This window comes from Notolepis coatsorum (genome assembly GCF_963971535.1).
Source record: "Notolepis coatsorum genome assembly, contig: SCAFFOLD_119, whole genome shotgun sequence".
Classification (NCBI taxonomy): Eukaryota; Metazoa; Chordata; class Actinopteri; order Aulopiformes; family Paralepididae; genus Notolepis; species Notolepis coatsorum.
Genome location: NW_028173901.1, coordinates 711201 through 733108, shown reverse-complemented (window position 1 = coordinate 733108; position 21908 = coordinate 711201). Strand labels below are relative to the sequence as shown.

The window sequence follows — 21908 nt, the reverse complement described above, 5'->3', positions numbered from 1 at the left end:
GGTCAATCTCATGTGATTAGGAGCCTAGATTATCCACAAGCAATTCCCAGATGTTATTATATTGTGAGACTTCGATGTGATCCACGGTTGAGATTGTTTCCTGTGATATGTAATTTGAGAGAAGGCCTAACCATTGCCCCAGTTTTCACATTTTGTCTTGTCTTCCAGTTTAAGAGGATAGTTTTCTTGGCGACAGCTAGGGAAACGAGTAGGGGTTTGGTGTTCTGGACGCGTCTATTTTTTTACCAACGGATTTCCAGTTCCGCGTTCGCATTCTGCAATCTGATTGGCCACTGAAGTTTCTGGTGCGATCTGATTGGCCACTGACATTTCTGGTCATGTGACACGTACGCCCAATCGCGTGACGCCTGTGTCTTTGCCCATTTCCGCCTCGAACGGCATGCAAACTACCTAACGCCTAGTTTATCACTGGTTAAGCTTAGGCAACTCTTTCGAAGTTGGTTAAGGTTAGAGTTTGGAATCAGGGCTGGTGTTCTATCGCCCTGCTCTAAGGCCCCGTTTAGACGAGCGTTTTGTGAACAGAAACCGCAAAAGTCATCTTGCGGTTTCACTTTTAATTTTGCGTTTAGACGAGCGTTTTGGGGTGGAATTCTCCGTGCAGACGAGGCTGTAACGACGGAGCACCGCTGTCACACGATTGGCGCATATGTCACATGACGTGCTGTGAAGACCCACCCTACTCTGCCTCTGATTCGCAGACTGTGGATGGGGAATGTGATTGGACAAAAGCAGAGTCACTCACAGACAGTGGGTCCACTAACGCCGCGGGACAGATTCTTGTGTATTTAACCCTTTCACTGCCACACGACAGCCGGTTGTGTGATAGTAAAGGGTTAACCTTCTGTCGTGTGGCAGTGAAAGGGTTAAAAGTACTGCCAATGTAGCCTTCAGGTGATCTCCGTTGATATAAGTCAGACATACTTGCTTTGTTTACGTCTCGGCTACTGGCGCATACCTGCTACCTGTGACGTAAGCAGTACGCGCGACCAGAGCCGTGACAACCCTTTCGTCATCGTTTTATCAGATTTATACGTTTTAACAGTTTAGACGAGAGCGCAAAGCTTTTGCGTTTCTAGGAATTCCACCCTGGAAGGTAGTCTCACTTTTTTGCGGTTTCACCCCGTAAAAACGCCGTTTCCGTATAAACGAAAGGCACATCCGAAAAAATATTTTTGCGGATTCACCTGCTAGCGTTTCCGTCTAAACGGGGCCCAAGACAAACTCTAACCTTAACCAACTTCGAAAGAGCGCCTAAGCTTAACCGGTGTAGAAACAGGCATCACACGATTGGCCGCACAAATACAAAAAAAATAAAAATAAACAGTCTAAACAAAGGTGCAGATGAGGGTCTGTGTGCCTATATTGGTTATACATTATAACGTACAATAGATATAGACAATAAATCATTAGAATCTGAATATATACTATGAGTAAAGAGAAGGGACACAAACAGTGGTGTTACTCATGCTACTAATATTTCACAAATTAGCCTCATGGTGTGCAGGCGGTCACACCGAGGGTTAAGGGGTGAGGCATTAAGTCACCCACACAATGGAGCCCTGGGTCTCAGAGTCTCACCTTCAGCCTGTCAGGAGGCTCCGCCCCCAGGGCAACATAATTGGCCACTCATTTGTGGAATTTCTAATAATCCCTGCCCCCCCCCACCCTCAGAAGGCCCATCAAGCCATCAGGCGTCAGGAGGTCAGATTCCAGGGCCTGTCACTGGGTGTATCAGAGCCCGCCTGGTGGCCTCGCTGCAGGGGAGCAACTGAAGGAGAGGAGCGCTCTCTGATTGTTCTGGAGCCACAGCTGCCTGCTACTGAAACGTGCAGAGGAGTGATAGGAGGGGACATGCAGACATTAAGACAGACTCTCTCTCTTGCTCTCTCTCTCTCTCTCTCTCTCTCTCGCTCTCTCTCTCTCTCTCTCTCTCTCTCTCTCTCTCTCTCTCTCTCTCTCTCTCTCTCTCTCTCTCTCTCTCTCTCTCTCTCTCTCTCTCTCTCTCTCTCTCTCTCTCTCTCTCTCTCTCTCTCTCTCTCTCTCTCTCTCTCTCTCTCTCTTTGTACTGAAGTAGCCAAACGTTACAGTATAAAAACTTACTGGATAGTTGATAATAAATATGTCACTTCATTAGCTGAAATATTCTAAAATCATTAAGTCTGCTATAAGCTATTCTGTGTGTGTGTGTGTGTGTGTGTGTGTGTGTGTGTGTGTGTGTGTGTGTGTGTGTGTGTGTGTGTGTGTGTGTGTGTGTGTGTGTGTGTGTGTGTGTGTGTGTGTGTGTGTGTGTGTGTGTGTGTGTGTGTCTGTGTGTGTCTGTGTGTGTCTGTGTGTCTGTGTCAGAGAACTGACCCTGGAGCAGATTTATATGGTGTGTGTGTGTGACCTGATCTGAGAGGCTGAGAGCAGAGAACTGACCCTGGAGCTGTTTGGAGAGATTGGTTGAAGTCAAAACAAAGAGACAGAGGAGAAGCGTCTTCTGGTATATATCACTACCAGCAGTAGTCTCTCTCTCTCTCTCTCTCTCTCTCTCTCTCTCTCTCTCTCTCTCTCTCTCTGCTCTCTCTCTCTCTATGTCTCTCTCTCACACACACAGTACATACATGCACACACAGTACACATACACACACACACACACACACACACACACAGTACATACATACAGTACATAGTGCACTGCATCCCTGCCCGAGCCCGACGGGGCCCTACCCGACCCGACGGGTTCGGGCTGGGTAGGGCTTTGTTTTTAAATAAATAATTCGGGCTCGGCCGGGCCGGGCAGCGCCCTCTTTCTTTTTTCTTTTTTTTTATTGCGCTGCTTTCACTTTCTGTTTTGCGCCGGCTGTCATCAGATCAGAGAGTCAGAGCCTCGTGTCTCTGAGTCAAGATGGATAAGTTAACAGATAACATAGTGAAGGGAATTAGGGAAAGGGAGCGCTTTTGAAAGTTCCCAATGCGTCTGGGAAAGCTGCATTTTTCATCATTCATCTATACGCTCTGCTAGTTCATATATACATATATACACTCTGTTAGTTCATATATACACTCTGTTAGTTCATATATACGCTCTGCTAGTTCATATATACGCTCTGTTAGTTCATATATACACTCTGTTAGTTCATATATACGCTCTGCTAGTTCATATATACGCTCTGCTAGTTCATATATACACTCTGTTAGTTCATATATACACTCTGTTAGTTCATATATACACTCTGTTAGTTCATATATACACTCTGCTAGTTCATATATACACTCTGTTAGTTCATATATACCGTCTGTTAGTTCATATATACACTCTGTTAGTTCATATATACACTCTGCTAGTTCATATATACCGTCTGTTAGTTCATATATACACTCTGTTAGTTCATATATACACTCTGTTAGTTCATATATAGACTCTGCTAGTTCATATATACACTCTGTTAGTTCATATATACACTCTGCTAGTTCATATATACACTCTGCTAGTTCATATATAGATATATACGCTCTGCTAGTTCATATATACACTCTGCTAGTTCATATATACACTCTGTTAGTTCATATATACACTCTGTTAGTTCATATATACACTCTGTTAGTTCATATATACACTCTGTTAGTTCATATATACACTCTGCTAGTTCATATATACACTCTGTTAGTTCATATATACACTCTGTTAGTTCATATATACACTCTGTTAGTTCATATATACACTCTGTTAGTTCATATATACACTCTGCTAGTTCATATATACACTCTGTTAGTTCATATATACACTCTGCTAGTTCATATATACATACACTCTGTTAGTTCATATATACACTCTGTTAGTTCATATATACACTCTGTTAGTTCATATATACACTCTGTTAGTTCATATATACACCATATATACACTCTGTTAGTTCATATATACACTCTGTTAGTTCATATATACACTCTGTTAGTTCATATATACACTCTGTTAGTTCATATATACACTCTGTTAGTTCATATATACACTCTGTTAGTTCATATATACTCTCTGCTAGTTCATATATACACTCTGTTAGTTCATATATACACTCTGTTAGTTCATATATACGCTCTGAGTTCATATATACACTCTGTTAGTTCATATATACACTCTGTTAGTTCATATATACACTCTGTTAGTTCATATATACACTCTGCTAGTTCATATATACACTCTGTTAGTTCATATATACACTCTGTTAGTTCATATATACACTCTGTTAGTTCATATATACACTCTGCTAGTTCATATATACACTCTGCTAGTTCATATATACACTCTGTTCATATATACACTCTGTTAGTTCATATATACACTCTGTTAGTTCATATATACACTCTGTTAGTTCATATATACACTCTGTTAGTTCATATATACACTCTGTTCATATATACACTCTGCTAGTTCATATATACACTCTGCTAGTTCATATATAGATATATACGCTCTGCTAGTTCATATATACACTCTGCTAGTTCATATATACACTCTGTTAGTTCATATATACACTCTGCTAGTTCATATATACACTCTGTTAGTTCATATATACACTCTGTTAGTTCATATATACACTCTGCTAGTTCATATATACACTCTGTTAGTTCATATATACACTCTGTTAGTTCATATATACACTCTGTTAGTTCATATATACACTCTGTTAGTTCATATATACACTCTGCTAGTTCATATATACACTCTGTTAGTTCATATATACGCTCTGCTAGTTCATATATACACTCTAGTTCATATACGCTCTGCTAGTTCATATATACACTCTGTTAGTTCATATATACACTCTGTTAGTTCATATATACACTCTAGTTCATATACGCTCTGCTAGTTCATATATACACTCTGCTAGTTCATATACGCTCTGCTAGTTCATATATACACTCTGTTAGTTCATATATACACTCTGTTAGTTCATATATACACTCTGTTAGTTCATATATACACTCTGTTCATATATAGACCAATCAATTTGAAGTGTGCCATTGTGCTTGTGTTCTGCTTAGCAATCAGTAATATTTATAATATCAGTATCAGTGTTTTGAAATATCAGCGCTCTGTAGATTCTGAGCCATATTAACTTTTCTACCGTTCTATTGTATCCAGCAGGACCTGATGATGCAACCTCTCAGAGAGAACACTTCTTACCCTACCTGCTTAGTTATGGAATGTAAATTAATCTCTCTCCTCTCTCCCCCTCCTCTCCCTCTCCCCCCCTCTCCCCCCCCCCTCTCCCCCCCTCTCTCCCTCCCTCCCTCCCTCCCTCCCTCTCTCTCTCCCTCTCCCCCCCTCTCTCCCTCTCTCCCTCTCCCTCTCTCTCTCCCCTCCCTCCCTCTCCCTCTCCCTCCCTCCCTCTCCCTCTCTCCCTCTCTCTCCTCTCTCCCTCCCCCCTCTCCCTCTCCCCCCCTCCCCCTCTCTCCTCTCTCCCTCCCTCTCTCCCTCTCCCCCCCTCTCCCCCCTCTCTCCCTCTCTCCCTCTCCCTCTCTCTCTCCCCTCCCTCCCTCTCCCTCTCCCTCCCTCCCTCTCCCTCTCTCCCTCTCCCTCTCTCTCCTCTCTCCCTCCCCCCTCTCCCTCTCCCCCCCTACCCCTCTCTCCCTCTCTCTCTCCCCTCCCTCCCTCTCTCCCCCTCCCTCTCCCTCTCCCCCCTCTCCCCCCCCCCAGGTGAGCCTGCCCCCACTAAGGAGAACACCTGTCTGAATGCAGCTAAGGCCTGTAACCTGGACGACACCTGTAAGAGACACCGCTCTGCCTACATTAACCCTTGCACCAGCAGAGTGTCTGCGTCTGAGCTCTGCAACAAACGCAAGTGTCACAAGGCCCTCCGCCAGTTCTTTGACAAGGTAACAAGTTATACCACATTTAGTTATACCACCTTTAGTTATACCACCTTTAGTTATACCACATTTAGTTACACCACCTTTAGTTATACCACCTTTAGTTATACCACCTTTAGTTATACCACATTTAGTTACACCACCTTTAGTTATACCACCTTTAGTTATACCACATTTAGTTATACCACCTTTAGTTATACCACCTTTAGTTATACCACATTTAGTTATACCACCTTTAGTTATACCACCTTTAGTTATACCACATTTAGTTATACCACCTTTAGTTATACCACCTTTAGTTATACCACATTTAGTTACACCACCTTTAGTTATACCACCTTTAGTTATACCAACCCCACATTTTGTTGTGTTAGATCACTCCAATACAAACTTTGATGAGGTTTGATGTTTAAGGTTTGAGGTTTAAGTTTTGATGTTTGATGTTTGAGGTTTAAGATTTGAGGTTTAGGGTTTGATGTTTGAGTTAAGGTTTAAGGTTTGAGGTTTAGGGTTTGAGGTCAGAGTTCATCAGTTTAGGGTTCGAGGTCAGAGTTCATCAGAGTTGAGTCTCTTCCCTCGACACGCAGGTGCCGCCCAAACACAGCTACGGCATGTTGTTCTGCTCCTGTCCACCGGGGGAGCAGTCTGCGTGTGCAGAGCGCCGGCGTCAGACCATCGTGCCCGTGTGCTCCTACGAGGACCAGGACCGGCCCAACTGTGTGTCTCTGAAGAACTCCTGCAAGACCAACTACATCTGCAGGTGAGGAGGCAGACACTAACACTAACACTAACACAAGACCAACTACATCTGCAGGTGAGGAGGCGCGGCAGACACTAACACTAACACTAACACAAGACCAACTACATCTGCAGGTGAGGAGACACAGCAGACACTAACACTAACACTAACACAAGACCAACTACATCTGCAGGTGAGGAGGCAGACACTAACACTAACACTAACACAAGACCAACTACATCTGCAGGTGAGGAGACAGACACTAACACTAACACTAACACAAGACCAACTACATCTGCAGGTGAGGAGGCAGACACTAACACTAACACTAACACAAGACCAACTACATCTGCAGGTGAGGAGACACAGCAGACACTAACACTAACACTAACACAAGACCAACTACATCTGCAGGTGAGGAGGCAGACACTAACACTAACACTAACACAAGACCAACTACATCTGCAGGTGAGGAGGCAGACACTAACACTAACACTAACACAAGACCAACTACATCTGCAGGTGAGGAGGCAGACACTAACACTAACACTAACACAAGACCAACTACATCTGCAGGTGAGGAGGCAGACACTAACACTAACACTGACACAAGACCAACTACATCTGCAGGTGAGGAGACACAGCAGACACTAACACTAACACTAACACAAGACCAACTACATCTGCAGGTGAGGAGACACAGCAGACACTAACACTAACACTAACACAAGACCAACTACATCTGCAGGTGAGGAGACAGACACTAACACTAACACTAACACAAGACCAACTACATCTGCAGGTGAGGAGACAGACACTAACACTAACACTAACACAAGACCAACTACATCTGCAGGTGAGGAGACACAGCAGACACTAACACTAACACTAACACAAGACCAACTACATCTGCAGGTGAGGAGACAGACACTAACACTAACACTAACACAAGACCAACTACATCTGCAGGTGAGGAGGCAGACACTAACACTAACACTAACACAAGACCAACTACATCTGCAGGTGAGGAGACAGACACTAACACTAACACTAACACAAGACCAACTACATCTGCAGGTGAGGAGGCAGACACTAACACTAACACTAACACAAGACCAACTACATCTGCAGGTGAGGAGGCAGACACTAACACTAACACTAACACAAGACCAACTACATCTGCAGGTGAGGAGACACGGCAGACATGGCTCTCTAGTTCAAGTTCAAGTTTCAAGTTTCTTTAATAGTTGTCATACAGAAGTACAGAATACTTTTATACAAAATGCTTCTTACTGTTACGCTCCAGAGACTGTGCTAGACAAAAGATAAGTGTGAAATAAAATAACATAGTATAGCATGTAAATTAGAAGTAAAAGAAATGAGGTCACAGTGTTCAGTATAGACATATGTACAATGTTCGATGCAGAATAGACGTAACTGAGTTACCATATAATATACAATACTGTGCAGTGTACTAATACAATACTATATAGTGCAAGGCAGAAATGGGATGAGGTGCAATTTAGGTACAATTTACAGTAGGTGTACGAGTTGTAGTGCAAATCCTTTATCAATAAATATAAAGTGTGTTTGTTTGTGTGATCTAAAGTGTGGAGAGTGGGTGCTGCAGTGTGTTGTTTGTTTAAGTGAGTGTGTGCGTGTGGGTGTGTGTGCTGTGTGCATTTGATGGTTGTTGCATAGTGTTTATTGTTCGTTTAGCAGCCTGATGGCCTGGGGATAGAAGCTTCTTCTGAGTCTTTCTGTGCTCGCCTTAAGACTCCGGTATCGCTTGCCTGCCCGCAGCAGTTCAAAGAGGCAGTTGTTCGGGTGGCTGGAGTCCTTGATGATTCTCTTAGCCTTCCCCTTGCACCGCTTGTTGTAAATGTTCTGGAGGGTGGGAAGCCCCCCTCCAATTGTGCGTTCGGCTGAACGTGTCACTCTTTGTAGTCTGCTACGGTCTTGTGCAGTGCTATTCCCAAACCAGGAGGTGATGTTGCCAGTCAGGATGCTCTCTATTGTACATGAGTAGAAGTTCCTAAGGATCTTCTGACTGACTTGGAACTTCCTTAGGCGCCTGAGGAAGTAGAGGCGTTGTCGTGCCTTCTTCACAACACTGTCAATGTGTGTGGTCCATGTCAAATCCTCGGATATGTGGGCTCCGAGGTACTTGAAACTGTTCACTCTCTCAACCGGTGCCCCGTCGATGCTGAGGGGGCTGTAGTCCTTGACCCCCGACCTCCTGAAGTCCACAATCATCTCTTTTGTTTTGCTGACGTTCAGGGAGAGGCAGTTCTCCTGACACCACTGTGACAGATTCTCTACCTCTTCCAGGTAGGCCCTTTCGTCGTTGGCAGAGATCAGGCCCACCACTACTGTGTCATCAGCAAATTTGATGATGGTGTTGTTGTTCCGCTGTGCTACGCAGTCATGTGTGTACAGGGAGTAGAGGAGGGGGCTCAGAACACAGCCCTGGGGGGCCCCTATGTTGAGCGTGATGGATGAGGAGGTGCAGTTGCCTGCTCTTACCACCTGGGGTCTGCCCGTCAGGAAGTCCAAGACCCACTGGCAGAGGTCATAGTTCAAGCCCAGGTCCCTGAGCTTGGCTATGAGTTTGGAGGGGACTATGGTATTGAATGCTGAGCTGTAGTCGATGAACAGCATTCTCACATAGTTCCCCTGCCTCTTGTCCAGATGTGATGCTGCTGTGTGCAGCACATGGGCTATGGCGTCCTCCGTGGACCTGTTGGGGCGATATGCAAATTGCAGAGGGTCCAGGTTGATGGGGAGGGAGGAACAGATGTAGCCCTTCACTATCTTCTCAAAGCACTTCATGGCTATGGAGGTGAGGGCTACAGGGCGGTAGTCATTGAGGCAAGCGGGCGTAGATTTTTTGGGTACAGGGATGATGGTGGACTTCTTCAGACAGGTGGGGATGACAGCCTGTTCCAAGGACAGGTTGAAGATGTCAGTGAATACCGGGGCCAGTTGGTCGGCACAGACTTTTAGGATGCGGCCGGGGATGCCGTCCGGTCCTGCTGCCTTCCTGATATTCACTTTTTTAAAGATCCGTCTCACCTCATGCTCTGTTACCCTGAACACTGAGTCTCCATCAGCAGACCCCCCCCCCCCCCATTGCCGTGGTTTGTAGGCTGGTGTTTTTATTCACAGCCTCAAACCTCGCATAGAAGGAATTGAGATCATTTGCTCTAAAGGCCCACGACACATGTTTTACTAAATATTATATCTTTGGAACCATTTGTGATGAAGCTTCACAACACCAACATTTTTATATTTTCTATTATATTTATGTATTAGGCATGCATTTCTATGTAACAGTAAAGTGTGATAGTAATCTACAATGTACAGGTGATTAAACCGGGTATAAAGTATATAAATTAGTACTACTGAGTAGCAGAGAGAACCTCTCACCTCCCAGTTCACCTACTGAGAGCTTCTGTGTTTCTCACAGTGAAGACATGGGATTCCTTTATTATTGTTATCATTATACAAATTATTTTATTGTATGTTTTTTATATGTTATTGTATGTTTTATTGGAATTTTACTGTGCATTTTCTACATACAGAAAATATACATATTGGCATATATACATATTTGCACATTATACATACAAACATACATACATATTATGTATACATAAATTGCATAATGTTAAGTGTTTTCATTTTAATCTATTTATTTATTTAATACAAATATGTATTTATATGTAATATATACATATTTGAACAGACATACATATATAGATAAATTACATCATGTTAAGTGTTTTTATTAATTTTAGTCATTCAGCCACTGCACGAGTCCACTATATTTGTGTGTATGAGAGTCCAGTATATTTGTGTGTATGAGAGTCCAGTATATTTGTGTGTATGAGAGTCCAGTATATTTGTGTGTATGAGAGTCCAGTATATTTGTGTGTATGAGAGTCCAGTATATTTGTGTGTATGAGAGTCTAGTATATTTGTGTGTATAAGAGTCCAGTATATTTGTGTGTATGAGAGTCCAGTATATTTGTGTGTATGAGAGTCCAGTATATTTGTGTGTATGAGAGTCTAGTATATTTGTGTGTATAAGAGTCCAGTATATTTGTGTGTATAAGAGTCCAGTATATTTGTGTATAAGAGTCCAGTATATTTGTGTGTATGAGAGTCCAGTATATTTGTGTGTATGAGAGTCCAGTATATTTGTGTGTATAAGAGTCCAGTATATTTGTGTGTATAAGAGTCCAGTATATTTGTGTGTATGAGAGTCCAGTATATTTGTGTTGATAAGAGTCCAGTATATTTGTGTGTATGAGAGTCCAGTATATTTGTGTGTATAAGAGTCCAGTATATTTGTGTGTATAAGAGTCCAGTATATTTGTGTGTATAAGAGTCCAGTATATTTGTGTGTATGAGAGTCCAGTATATTTGTGTGTATAAGAGTCCAGTATATTTGTGTGTATGAGAGTCCAGTATATTTGTGTGTATGAGAGTCCAGTATATTTGTGTGTATGAGAGTCTAGTATATTTGTGTGTATAAGAGTCCAGTATATTTGTGTGTATGAGAGTCCAGTATATTTGTGTGTATGAGAGTCCAGTATATTTGTGTGTATGAGAGTCTAGTATATTTGTGTGTATAAGAGTCCAGTATATTTGTGTGTATAAGAGTCCAGTATATTTGTGTGTATAAGAGTCCAGTATATTTGTGTGTATGAGAGTCCAGTATATTTGTGTGTATGAGAGTCCAGTATATTTGTGTGTATAAGAGTCCAGTATATTTGTGTGTATAAGAGTCCAGTATATTTGTGTGTATGAGAATCCAGTATATTTGTGTTGATAAGAGTCCAGTATATTTGTGTGTATGAGAGTCCAGTATATTTGTGTGTATAAGAGTCCAGTATATTTGTGTGTATAAGAGTCCAGTATATTTGTGTGTATAAGAGTCCAGTATATTTGTGTGTATGAGAGTCCAGTATATTTGTGTGTATAAGAGTCCAGTATATTTGTGTGTATAAGAGTCCAGTATATTTGTGTGTATGAGAGTCCAGTATATTTGTGTGTATGAGAGTCCAGTATATTTGTGTGTATGAGAGTCCAGTATATTTGTGTGTATGAGAGTCCAGTATATTTGTGTGTATGAGAGTCCACTATATTTGTGTGTATGAGAGTCCACTATATTTGTGTGTATAAGAGTCCAGTATATTTGTGTGTATGAGAGTCCAGTATATTTGTGTGTATGAGAGTCCAGTATATTTGTGTGTATGAGAGTCCAGTATATTTGTGTGTATAAGAGTCCACTATATTTGTGTGTATAAGAGTCCAGTATATTTGTGTGTATAAGAGTCCAGTATATTTGTGTGTATAAGAGTCCAGTATATTTGTGTGTATAAGAGTCCAGTATATTTGTGTGTATAAGAGTCCAGTATATTTGTGTGTATAAGAGTCCAGTATATTTGTGTGTATGAGAGTCCAGTATATTTGTGTGTATGAGTCCAGTATATTTGTGTGTATAAGAGTCCAGTATATTTGTGTGTATAAGAGTCCAGTATATTTGTGTGTATAAGAGTCCAGTATATTTGTGTGTATAAGAGTCCAGTATATTTGTGTGTATAAGAGTCCAGTATATTTGTGTGTATAAGAGTCCAGTATATTTGTGTGTATAAGAGTCCAGTATATTTGTGTGTATGAGAGTCCACTATATTTGTGTGTATGAGAGTCCACTATATTTGTGTGTTGTAGGTCCAGACTAGCAGACTTCATCAGTAACTGTCAGCCGGAGACTCGCTCGCCCTCTGGCTGCTCGAGGGAGAACTACGCTGCCTGCCTGCTGGCGTATTCCGGCCTCATCGGTAAGTTTAGGTTTACTTTATTTGTTCAAGGGCGACAGTGTACATTAATAAAACATTTTTGCCAAAAGGCTAATTTCCATTGGCAGTCCCCCTGCCAGAAGGTACAGGCTAAAATCCTGTGTGAAAAAAGGGTTAACAATAAAAACAGAATAAAATCAAGATAAATAACATTTGTAACTGAGGGGTACAATTCCCTGACTGTATTAAAGAGTATGATATATTAAACCACTACTAGTTATGTACTTTAATTACTGGCCATACAGTACATGAATATATATGGTGAACACCCACACAAGAATACGGCATTGACACATAAAGTTCTATTTGGAGGGTATTTATTATTATTAAGCAACGTTAGGTTACAGATTGAGAATTAGGCTTGCGCTTGTATGGCGAAGAACATGCGTAAAGTCAGTCTAGAGCGTAAGTCAATGAGAATAGTATGAATACTAGAATGGGTCTAAACTGACGCCACCTGTGGTATAGCAATTACATAGGGCACACTGGTACCAGCTGGAGACACTGAGGGGTTCCCTCCGGGTGTAAGGCCGGTAGGGGTAGAGGAATGTTCGGGTACAAAGTCTGGGTCAACGAGGAATAACGAGGCTCCAGATACAGGAGCCAGTGCATGTACTCCCTTGAGCAGCAGACAAAGCAACAGCTATAATCCAGTATGCTCGACAGCATGGAAGACAGCTAGCCAGCCTCTTCCTAGAGGCGGGCTCGAGTGATGATCCTCACGGGGGGTAGATCCAAAACGACAGTGGGATCGACGGTTCTCTGCTCCAGCGGTCACGGTCCCAAAGCAATATAATCCAACCAGAAATGGTTCTGCAGTCGCCGGTGTAGGTTCTCCGGTGTACATATCCAACGGTTCTCGTCTAGGACTCCTCGGGTGGGGGCACGAGTTTAGGCCGCCCAGCCTGGATAAGTGCACTAGCTATATACACGACGAACCGGTGGTAATGCTGGTCACTGAAGAACTGTAGCCGCACGATACACTATAAATGATAGACTATTACTTCACATTAGAATAAGTCGAACTCGACGTTACTGCGTTAAACTCTGACACTTTAGCAATCTATTCGCACGCGGTTCTCAATACTCTATTTAGATGCAAAGTGGCTCACTTCACTGCACGTTGTCTCGTGGTGAAGGCATCAAGGTTTGAACTGAACTACTGCTGTTTACACCTGCGCCGTATTTATACGTAAGGTGAATTATCTAGTGCCAACCTCAGTTCTGTCTCGTATTACTGCGCAGACTCTGGACATGTTGAGACATGCCCGGAGTTGCCTTTGAACTTGCCGTTGGGGGCTTGGTCGTTGGCGCCTAGGGGTCGCTGTCCAATAGGAGAGCGAATATTACTCTGGTTTGTACGCAGGTAAAGGGATATTCCGTGTATATACAAATAATATACAAGGGATATCAAACGATATACAAATATTATACAAGGTATATCAAACGATACAAATATATATTCAGTTTAATCTGACCCTTTGTAACAACATTAGAATAAAAACACAACAAAAGCACATAGACATACAATAGGGATACAGGTCACAATACAGTCAGGGACACAAGGACAGAGCACATCATGACATATTAAGAGACCCAGACATAGACAGACGCACCATATCCACACACATACACACACACACACACACACACACACACACACACACACACACACACACACACACACACACACACACACACACACACCTCAGTGTTGACAGTTCTGGTTTCCAATGAGCCATTCCCTAACCCTGCACTTGAATGAATGGTATGATGTGGACACACTAATTGTTTGAGGAATTGAGTTCCATTGGTGGGATGCTCTGTATGAGAAGACGGCCTGGCCAAATACACTTCTTTTTAAAGGGATTGTACAGTCCCCCCTTGCCGCACCTCTAGTGTTCCTGGTTGAGGCAGACTTGAGGTTGATGAAACCGGACAAACCGATGACCTGTTCTGTCCTCAGGTACGGTGATGACGCCCAACTACCTGCGGCCCGCGCCCCTCAGCCCTGCGCCCCTCAGCCCCGCGCCCCTCAGCCCCGCGCCCCTCAGTGTGTCCCCGTGGTGCGACTGCCACGGCAGCGGGAACGGCCAGGCCGAGTGCGACCGGTTCTCAGAGCTGTTCACCAGGAACCGCTGCCTACGTGAGTCTCAGCGCGCAGAGTGCTGCCGTACGGAGGGCGTGTCCGGTGGGCTGCAGTTCAGACGCCTGGCCACCGGGAGCTTTCCTGCATGCCCCCCCCCCCCCCATCAAGCATTCTGTTTACTGAACATTATCATTCTTTATTACATGGCATTTTAACATTCGCCGAAATGCTTGATTGTGATTGGTCAATAGCCCCAGACAGCGGTGAATTATTTTTCGATAACCACCGGTGATTATTGTTTTTCGCAGCTGGAGTAATCAAGCCCACTGACACACACTGTTTCAGTGCAATCAGACACACCTGCCGGCTGCCGGCGATAATAATAATCACTTTATTTGGGCTGACAGAGCCACAGAACAACTGCGTCTGCATTTGATCTCGTCTTGTCGATTTTGTCAAATGAATTAGGTATATTGTTAGTAAGTTAGCCATGTAATAAGCAGGATAATGTATAGCTATACTCGGTCATTGTCGCAAAATAATTGACCTTCACTACGTTTAAAGAACACCTCTGCGAGGTGCCTCTGTGTTCTAAACTCCGTGTCGGTCAATTATTTTGCGACAATGACCTCGTAGCTATACATTATCCCTTACATATCCTGTATCCCCCTCACAGGCAATGCCATCCAGGCGTTCGGTAACGGCACCGATGTGGGCGTGTGGCCCACGGGGGCGGAGCCTGGGGGCCCTCAGAGGGGGGCGGAGCCTGGGAGCCCTCAGAGGGGGGCGGAGCCTGGGGGCCCTCAGAGGAGCCTGGACACTTCAGCTAAAGCCAGCAGTCTGGAGGCCGAGGCCGACTCACTCCACCAGCTCTGCAGCCTGCAGGTGACCTCTGACCCCAACCTCTAACCCTAACCTCTAACCTATAACCCTAACCTCTGACCCCAACCTCTAACCCCAACCCTAACCCAGGTGAGCCATGAGAGGCGGAGAGACACGGCTTGTAAACGCTGCATTTATATCCAAAGTGCTTTACAAGTTGTTCCCCACATTCACCCGTTCACTCACACATTCACACACCGACGGCGGAGGCGACCAGGCAAGGTGCTTGGATGTTTACAGGGGCCAGTTTCTAATTGCAGTCTCCCGTAGGTGCTCTTTGAGAGCGGTTTTGAAAGTGGGTAGTGATTCACATTCCTTTACAGCTGTGGGTAGGGCGTTCCACATTGATGTGGCATAATTCCGAACCGTGTTTAGTCCCTTGTTTGAGCCGAATCTGGGTTTAACATGATTTGTGGAGCTCCCTCTGGTGTTGTGATCGTGGTATTCACTGACCTTTGGGAAGTATTTCGACATGTACATGGGTACCTTGGTCGTGTAGTGTATCTTGTAGACCAGGCCCATTGCAAGTTGCTGTACTCTGTCGTCTACTCTAAGCCATCCTAGGTTGTCAAAGTGGGCAGGGGTGAGGTGGGTTCTAGGAGTAAGGTCAAGTAGAAGTCTGATCAGTTTGTTTTGTGATGTTTGTAATCTTGTTTTTAGCCCCTTTGAGGTGCTTTGGTACCATGAGGTGCAAGCATAGTCGTAGTGACCTTGAATGAGTGCTCCTGCCAGAGTCTTCAGGGTATTCTTGTTTACCAGAGAGGAGATCCGGTACAAGAATCTAGTTCGTTGGTTGACTTTTTTCATTACATTGGATGCCATTTTGTCACAGGAAAGATTTGCCTCTAGGATGGAACCCAGGTAGGTAATTTCATCTTTCCTTGTGACAATATTGTCACCCACCACTTATTCTCCTGGTTCCTATCGCCTGACCTCGGATCAGTCTGGAGGCCTTGATCCAGCCTGTCCCTGGACTCTCTCCATTCAAATCCGCCACTTTGGATACTTTAAAAAGTGTAATGTTGTAAATATGTGGTGGTGGGGCTGAATACATACAACCTACACCAGGTTTTAGTTCATAAGTAAGATATACATTAAATATACGTTTAAACTAGTGCACGTTCTGGAGAGGAGCCCCATGAAGGATCCCTGGGGGACCTCAGACCTTCTCTAGAGGACACGCCTGGTGTAGGGTTAGGGTTAGAGAGCTTTAGTCAGGCACTCACTCACTCGCTCGCTCACTCACTCACTCACTCACTCACTCACTCACTCACTCACTCACTCACTCACTCACTCACTCACTCACTCACTCACTCACTCACTCACTCACTCACTCACTCACTCACTCACTCACTCACTCACTCACTCACTCACTCACTCACTCACTCACTCACTCACTCACTCACTCACTCACTCACTCACTCACTCACTCACTCACTCACTCACTCACTCACTCACTCACTCACTCACTCACTCACTCACTCACTCACTCACTCACTCACTCACTCACTCACTCACTCACTCACTCACTCACTCACTCACTCACTCACTCACTCACTCACTCACTCACTCACTCACTCACTCACTCACTCACTCACTCACTCACTCACTCACTCACTCACTCACTGCGGGTCCATTCTGATTGACAGGTCTGGGCTGCCTCTATGATTACAAGCACAAAACCCGCCCTGGGCTGGAAGATGAGACGTCGGCACGGAGACCGAGCTGTCAGAGCTGTCATGTCAAAGCTAATTGGTCGCCACGTTAATATCAGAGACGCCCCTTAGCACTGGCCCACTCTCCACACACACACACACACACACACACACACACACACACACACACACACAGATAGCATGGTGTGATTTTCATTTCAAACCTTTATTTGAACTCGAAAGGCACATACAGAAATGAGCACCAAAAAAGCATATAAAATCACACACCATATAAAATCATAACAATAAGACAACGAGACGAGGCAAAAAGCAAGAATAATAAATCAATTAAAACATGTACAACTTGATTGACAAAGGTTATAGATCAAGGTTTTAAACTCTGCAACAGAGGGGAGAATCTCAAGCTTGACTGTTGGAGTTCATTCCATGAGCTAGAGGCATCATAGCAAAATCTGTAAAATACTATACCAATACTACTAAATACTAAAATCTGTAGATACTATATCTATATCTGTACATATCTGTAGTTACTATATCTATATCTGTACATATCCCTTACCCAGTGATGGGCAAGCTACTTGGAAAATGTAGCAAGCTACACTACAAGTTACTCTCGATTAAATATAGCTCAACTACAATGGAAGCTATCCCCAGAGAAATGTAGCAAGCTACACTACAAGAACATGGCAAAAATAGCTAGCTACATCGGCACTACTTTTTTTTTTTTTTTTACTTCATGATCAAGTTTCCATCAAATAGACAGGCAAAATAAATGCTCAGTTTGATTGTTTATTATAAAACTGAAACAAGCCCTCGGTCTGGCTTTTTGTGTCATCCTTTTAACACTTTGAGCGCCACGCCGGGTTTTCCTTTTTACCGGCTGAATGCCACCATCGGCGCCAATGTTAACGTTAATATTGCCTAATCTATGTTTTAAATTATGGCTATGTGTCTAATCTGCCCATCGCATTATCAAAGACTATTTTCCAGTCAGTGCTGTCAAGGCAGATTGTTTTTTTATCGCGGCATTTCCGTTTCAGAGCATTTAGAAAAGCACCCGTTTTCAGATAAAAAACAGCCCATTCTGGAGCATTCTATGAAAATCGCCTTTTACTGGAATATTCCACAACGTTGATATTCGTCGGCCTTTTTATGAATAGTTTTCAAATAAACGCTAGATGATCAATATTATACGTGCACGCAAGCACATTCGAGCTGCGCACGGATAATCGCCCCGTTGATTTCCTCATGGACTTTTACAGTGAAACCGAAAGAAGACATTTCACAAAACAGCTTATAACTTCATCAAACTTACTCTGATTATCCTAACACTGATAACATAGAGTCCTTACCTGACATCAGATGGTATCCAACTGGTATATTCCAATTCCTGATCACCATTCGAAAAAATCGATACGTGTATGGATCCAACGCGATACAGTAGAACTCCATGATCAGCGGGGATCTGAGGTTCCAGAATGAACTGTGGTAACCCCGGCTGGATCAGTGGACTGGAAAATGTGGAGTACCGGATTTTTTTCCCCATTCATTTTCATTGAGTCCATTCCAAAATCACTTATGTCATCTGGGAGACGACAGGGGGCGCTTTTTTCCACAGTGATCGCCGGCTATACTCGGGTAGGCTCGGGTGATGCAATATGATTTCAGATCGCAAAAAAAAAAGAAAAGAAAAAAAAACGAGAAATCTCGTGAGTGGCTTTCAACCACCTATAAAAAAACACGAGATATCTCGTGAGTGGCACGGAAAGAGTTAACATGAACTTGTATTATGTACAAAATCCAGGAAGGCAAGTTTAGCTGGATGCAGCCTCTACAAAAGAAAAGAAAGAGACCATTTGGTTTGATCAGTTTTTATAGTATAGTTTGTTGATTACTTTTGATGCAGTAATGGTATTTTTTTTTTCTATTCTATCTTTATGTATTATTTATCCCTAAACTCTGCATCTTCTGGCTGCCTGATACCCTCTCCTAGCTGAAACCTGCCCACTTTATCAACCAAAAACACACTTCTTCAATATCTGAATTTTAACTAATAATAACTGTCTTACTGCATTTTACTATTATGCTACCATGTCTATACTACCACCAACTATGCTAATATGTCTATACTACTACAGTACAGTATGTACTCAAGAGTATAACACTCAAGCTCGACACTGCTAGACAAACAATACTACTTATCCTTGGCTGCTAGATGTACCACTCCTGCTGACTTGTTGTACACAATTTGTAAGTTGTTTTGAATGAAAGCGTCAGCTAAATGACCAAATGTATTTAAATATGTAACTCACAAAACATTCCATGGCCCCAAAATCATGTGGGGACCCCCCCTGGGGGTCCTGACCCACAGGTTGAGAACCACTGCTCTAGGTGATATTTTCCCTCTTAGTGTATGTACTATTTATGGTAGTTTGTTTTTTCTTTTCTCCACCCCCATAATATTGTTCATTTTCTGCCTACAGTGAAACATGTTAGTTAAATCTGTTGACAAAAAGTGCACCGACTTGTGTGCTGTTTGGGAACAGTTGACAATGTTTATGTAAAGCTTTTCATCAGCTTACCTGAATATATGTGTTCTCAAGTTAGTGCTGGTCGTGTGGGATGTTGAGAGAAGCTTCGTTTTTGGCGGACACAATAAACACATATGTTGTTGTTATTGACATCATCTTCATCAATGCCATCAGCCCTGGAAACATCGAATCCTTCTGCTATTTCGCGCGGACTAACGGTTCGTTCATTCATTCATGGTCTGTGTTTAGATTTTTTTTACTTCCTGGTTTGCCGAGCTGGAGTGGCATGTCCCACCCTATCCTGCCTCTGATTGGCCTACCCGTAATGTTTTGGCCTAATCGTGAGTCGTCATACTCATATCTAAAACAACCAACCAATCATAGTGGGTTTTCTCCAATAGCATCCAGCTGCAGGACAGAAGAACACGACACTCTCAGGACCGAAGACACACTATTTTTTTTTGTGTCTGTTTCTCCGGATATGTAGCGTGTAGCGTTTTGCTGACGCTACGGCACTACTTGATTCGAAAACTAGCTGCGCTACAGAGATCGCTACTTGATTCAAAAGTAGCGACGCTACCATCACGCTACTGAAAAATGTAGTTAAGCTATGTAGCGTTGCTACTTGTAGCTAGCTACTGCCCATCACTGCCCTTACCTACTCTTACTAGTTACTATATCTATATCTGTACATATCCCTTACCTACTCTTACTAGTTACTATATCTATATCTGTACATATCCCTTACCTACTCTTACTAGTTACTATATACATTTACATTTAGTCATTTAGCTGAACGCTTTTATCCAAAGCGACTTACAAGTTCTGTACGACAAGTCATCAGGGAGCGTACAACTCTATTAGCTGAGTAACAATGTTCATCAAAGTGCGTGTTACAGTGTAGGTTAGTTTATTATGACAGTAAGGTTAGTTAGGGTTAGAGTTTTTTTATTACATTTTTTTATTATTATTTCAGATAATGGTTGAAGAAGTGCGTCTTAAGTTGACGGCGGAAGATTGGACGGGTTTCGGCTGAACCAAGGTTCTTGGCGGTCGGGGACGCGGTCACAGCTGCATTCTCGACTGTGATGGAAAGGTCGGTCAGGGGGGAGGATTTGGCCGGCAGGTGGAGCAATTCTGTTTAGCTTAGGTTCAGTTTGAGGTGGTTGGTCGTCATCCAGGCGGAGATATCGGACAGACAGGCCGAGATCCGCTCAGAGACGTGGATATCTGAGGGAGGGAAGGAGAGGAAGAGTTGAGTATCATCGGCATAACAATGGTAGGAGAAGCCATGAGACGTGATAATGTTACCCAGTGCTTTAGTGTAGAGGGAGAAGAGAAGGGGTCCTAAAACCGAGCCCTGGGGGACAGGGTCCCTCTCCATGACACTTGGTAGGAGCGGTCATTGAGGTATGATGTCAGCCATGTCAGCGCAGAACCAGCCACTCCCATTCCTGCGAGGGCCGCGAGGAGAATCTGGTGGTTGACTGTGTCGAAGGCTGCAGATAGATCTAGTAGAATCAGGACAGAGGAGAGGCCTTTCGCTTTTGCTAAGTGAAGTGCCTCTGTGTCCGCAATGAGGGCTGTTTCTGTGGGCGAGGTCCCCCAGTACTGACATGGGAACCTTCAGCAGCTTCCACTTGACTCTCACAGGGTCTATTTTCATACTGAAAAACCCCACCTCTGTATCCTCCTCATGAAGAGGAGGCCAAGAGGGACCACAGAGTGAGCAGATGCCATAATACCGCACAGGCGTATCACGGTCAGCGCCGTAACCGTCCTGCCAGGACGGAACCTCCCGAGCATGCCGAGAATATCCTCTCGCCGCCGCTCTGAGAGGGATGCCCACATAGACCTTGAGCTTAGAACCAAGCCCAAGTACTCCACCTGTTGACTGGGAAGAGGAGTACTCTTCTTCCAGTTCACAGCAAAACCCAGGCTGGTGAGGAATTCCACCACCTGCCTGGTATGAGACCTGGCGATCTCCTCTGACCGGCCGAGGACCAGAACGTCGTCTAGGGTAGAACAAAATTCGTATCCCCTGACGACGCAGAGGCCCCAGCGCGGTCTCCACGCACTTGCCAGAGAGTAGCCGAACGGCAGCCTCTGGTACTCGTACGCTATGCCCTGAAACAGGAAGCGTAGGTATTTCCTGTGAGGAGGGAAGATCGGGATGTGAAAATATGCATCCTTCAGGCCTATGGAGGTGAACCAGTCTCCCACTCTGACAGCGCTTAACAGGTGGTTGAC

At 43.8% G+C, this 21908-nt stretch overlaps 1 protein-coding gene across 1 annotated transcript in view; it reads left to right on the top strand.

Annotated features, from left to right (window-relative positions):
* LOC311247668 (GDNF family receptor alpha-1-like) overlaps positions 1 to 21908 on the top strand; it is a gene marked incomplete at both ends in the record, with an annotated part of 82026 nt that overhangs the window by 51641 nt on the left and 8477 nt on the right. Inside the window, 5 exons of the mRNA XM_084338681.1 lie at positions 5702 to 5880; positions 6462 to 6634; positions 12353 to 12462; positions 14447 to 14626; positions 15246 to 15454. Coding sequence (XP_084194807.1) covers positions 5702 to 5880; positions 6462 to 6634; positions 12353 to 12462; positions 14447 to 14626; positions 15246 to 15454 — 851 coding nt within the window. The remainder of the gene's footprint in view (positions 1 to 5701; positions 5881 to 6461; positions 6635 to 12352; positions 12463 to 14446; positions 14627 to 15245; positions 15455 to 21908) is intronic.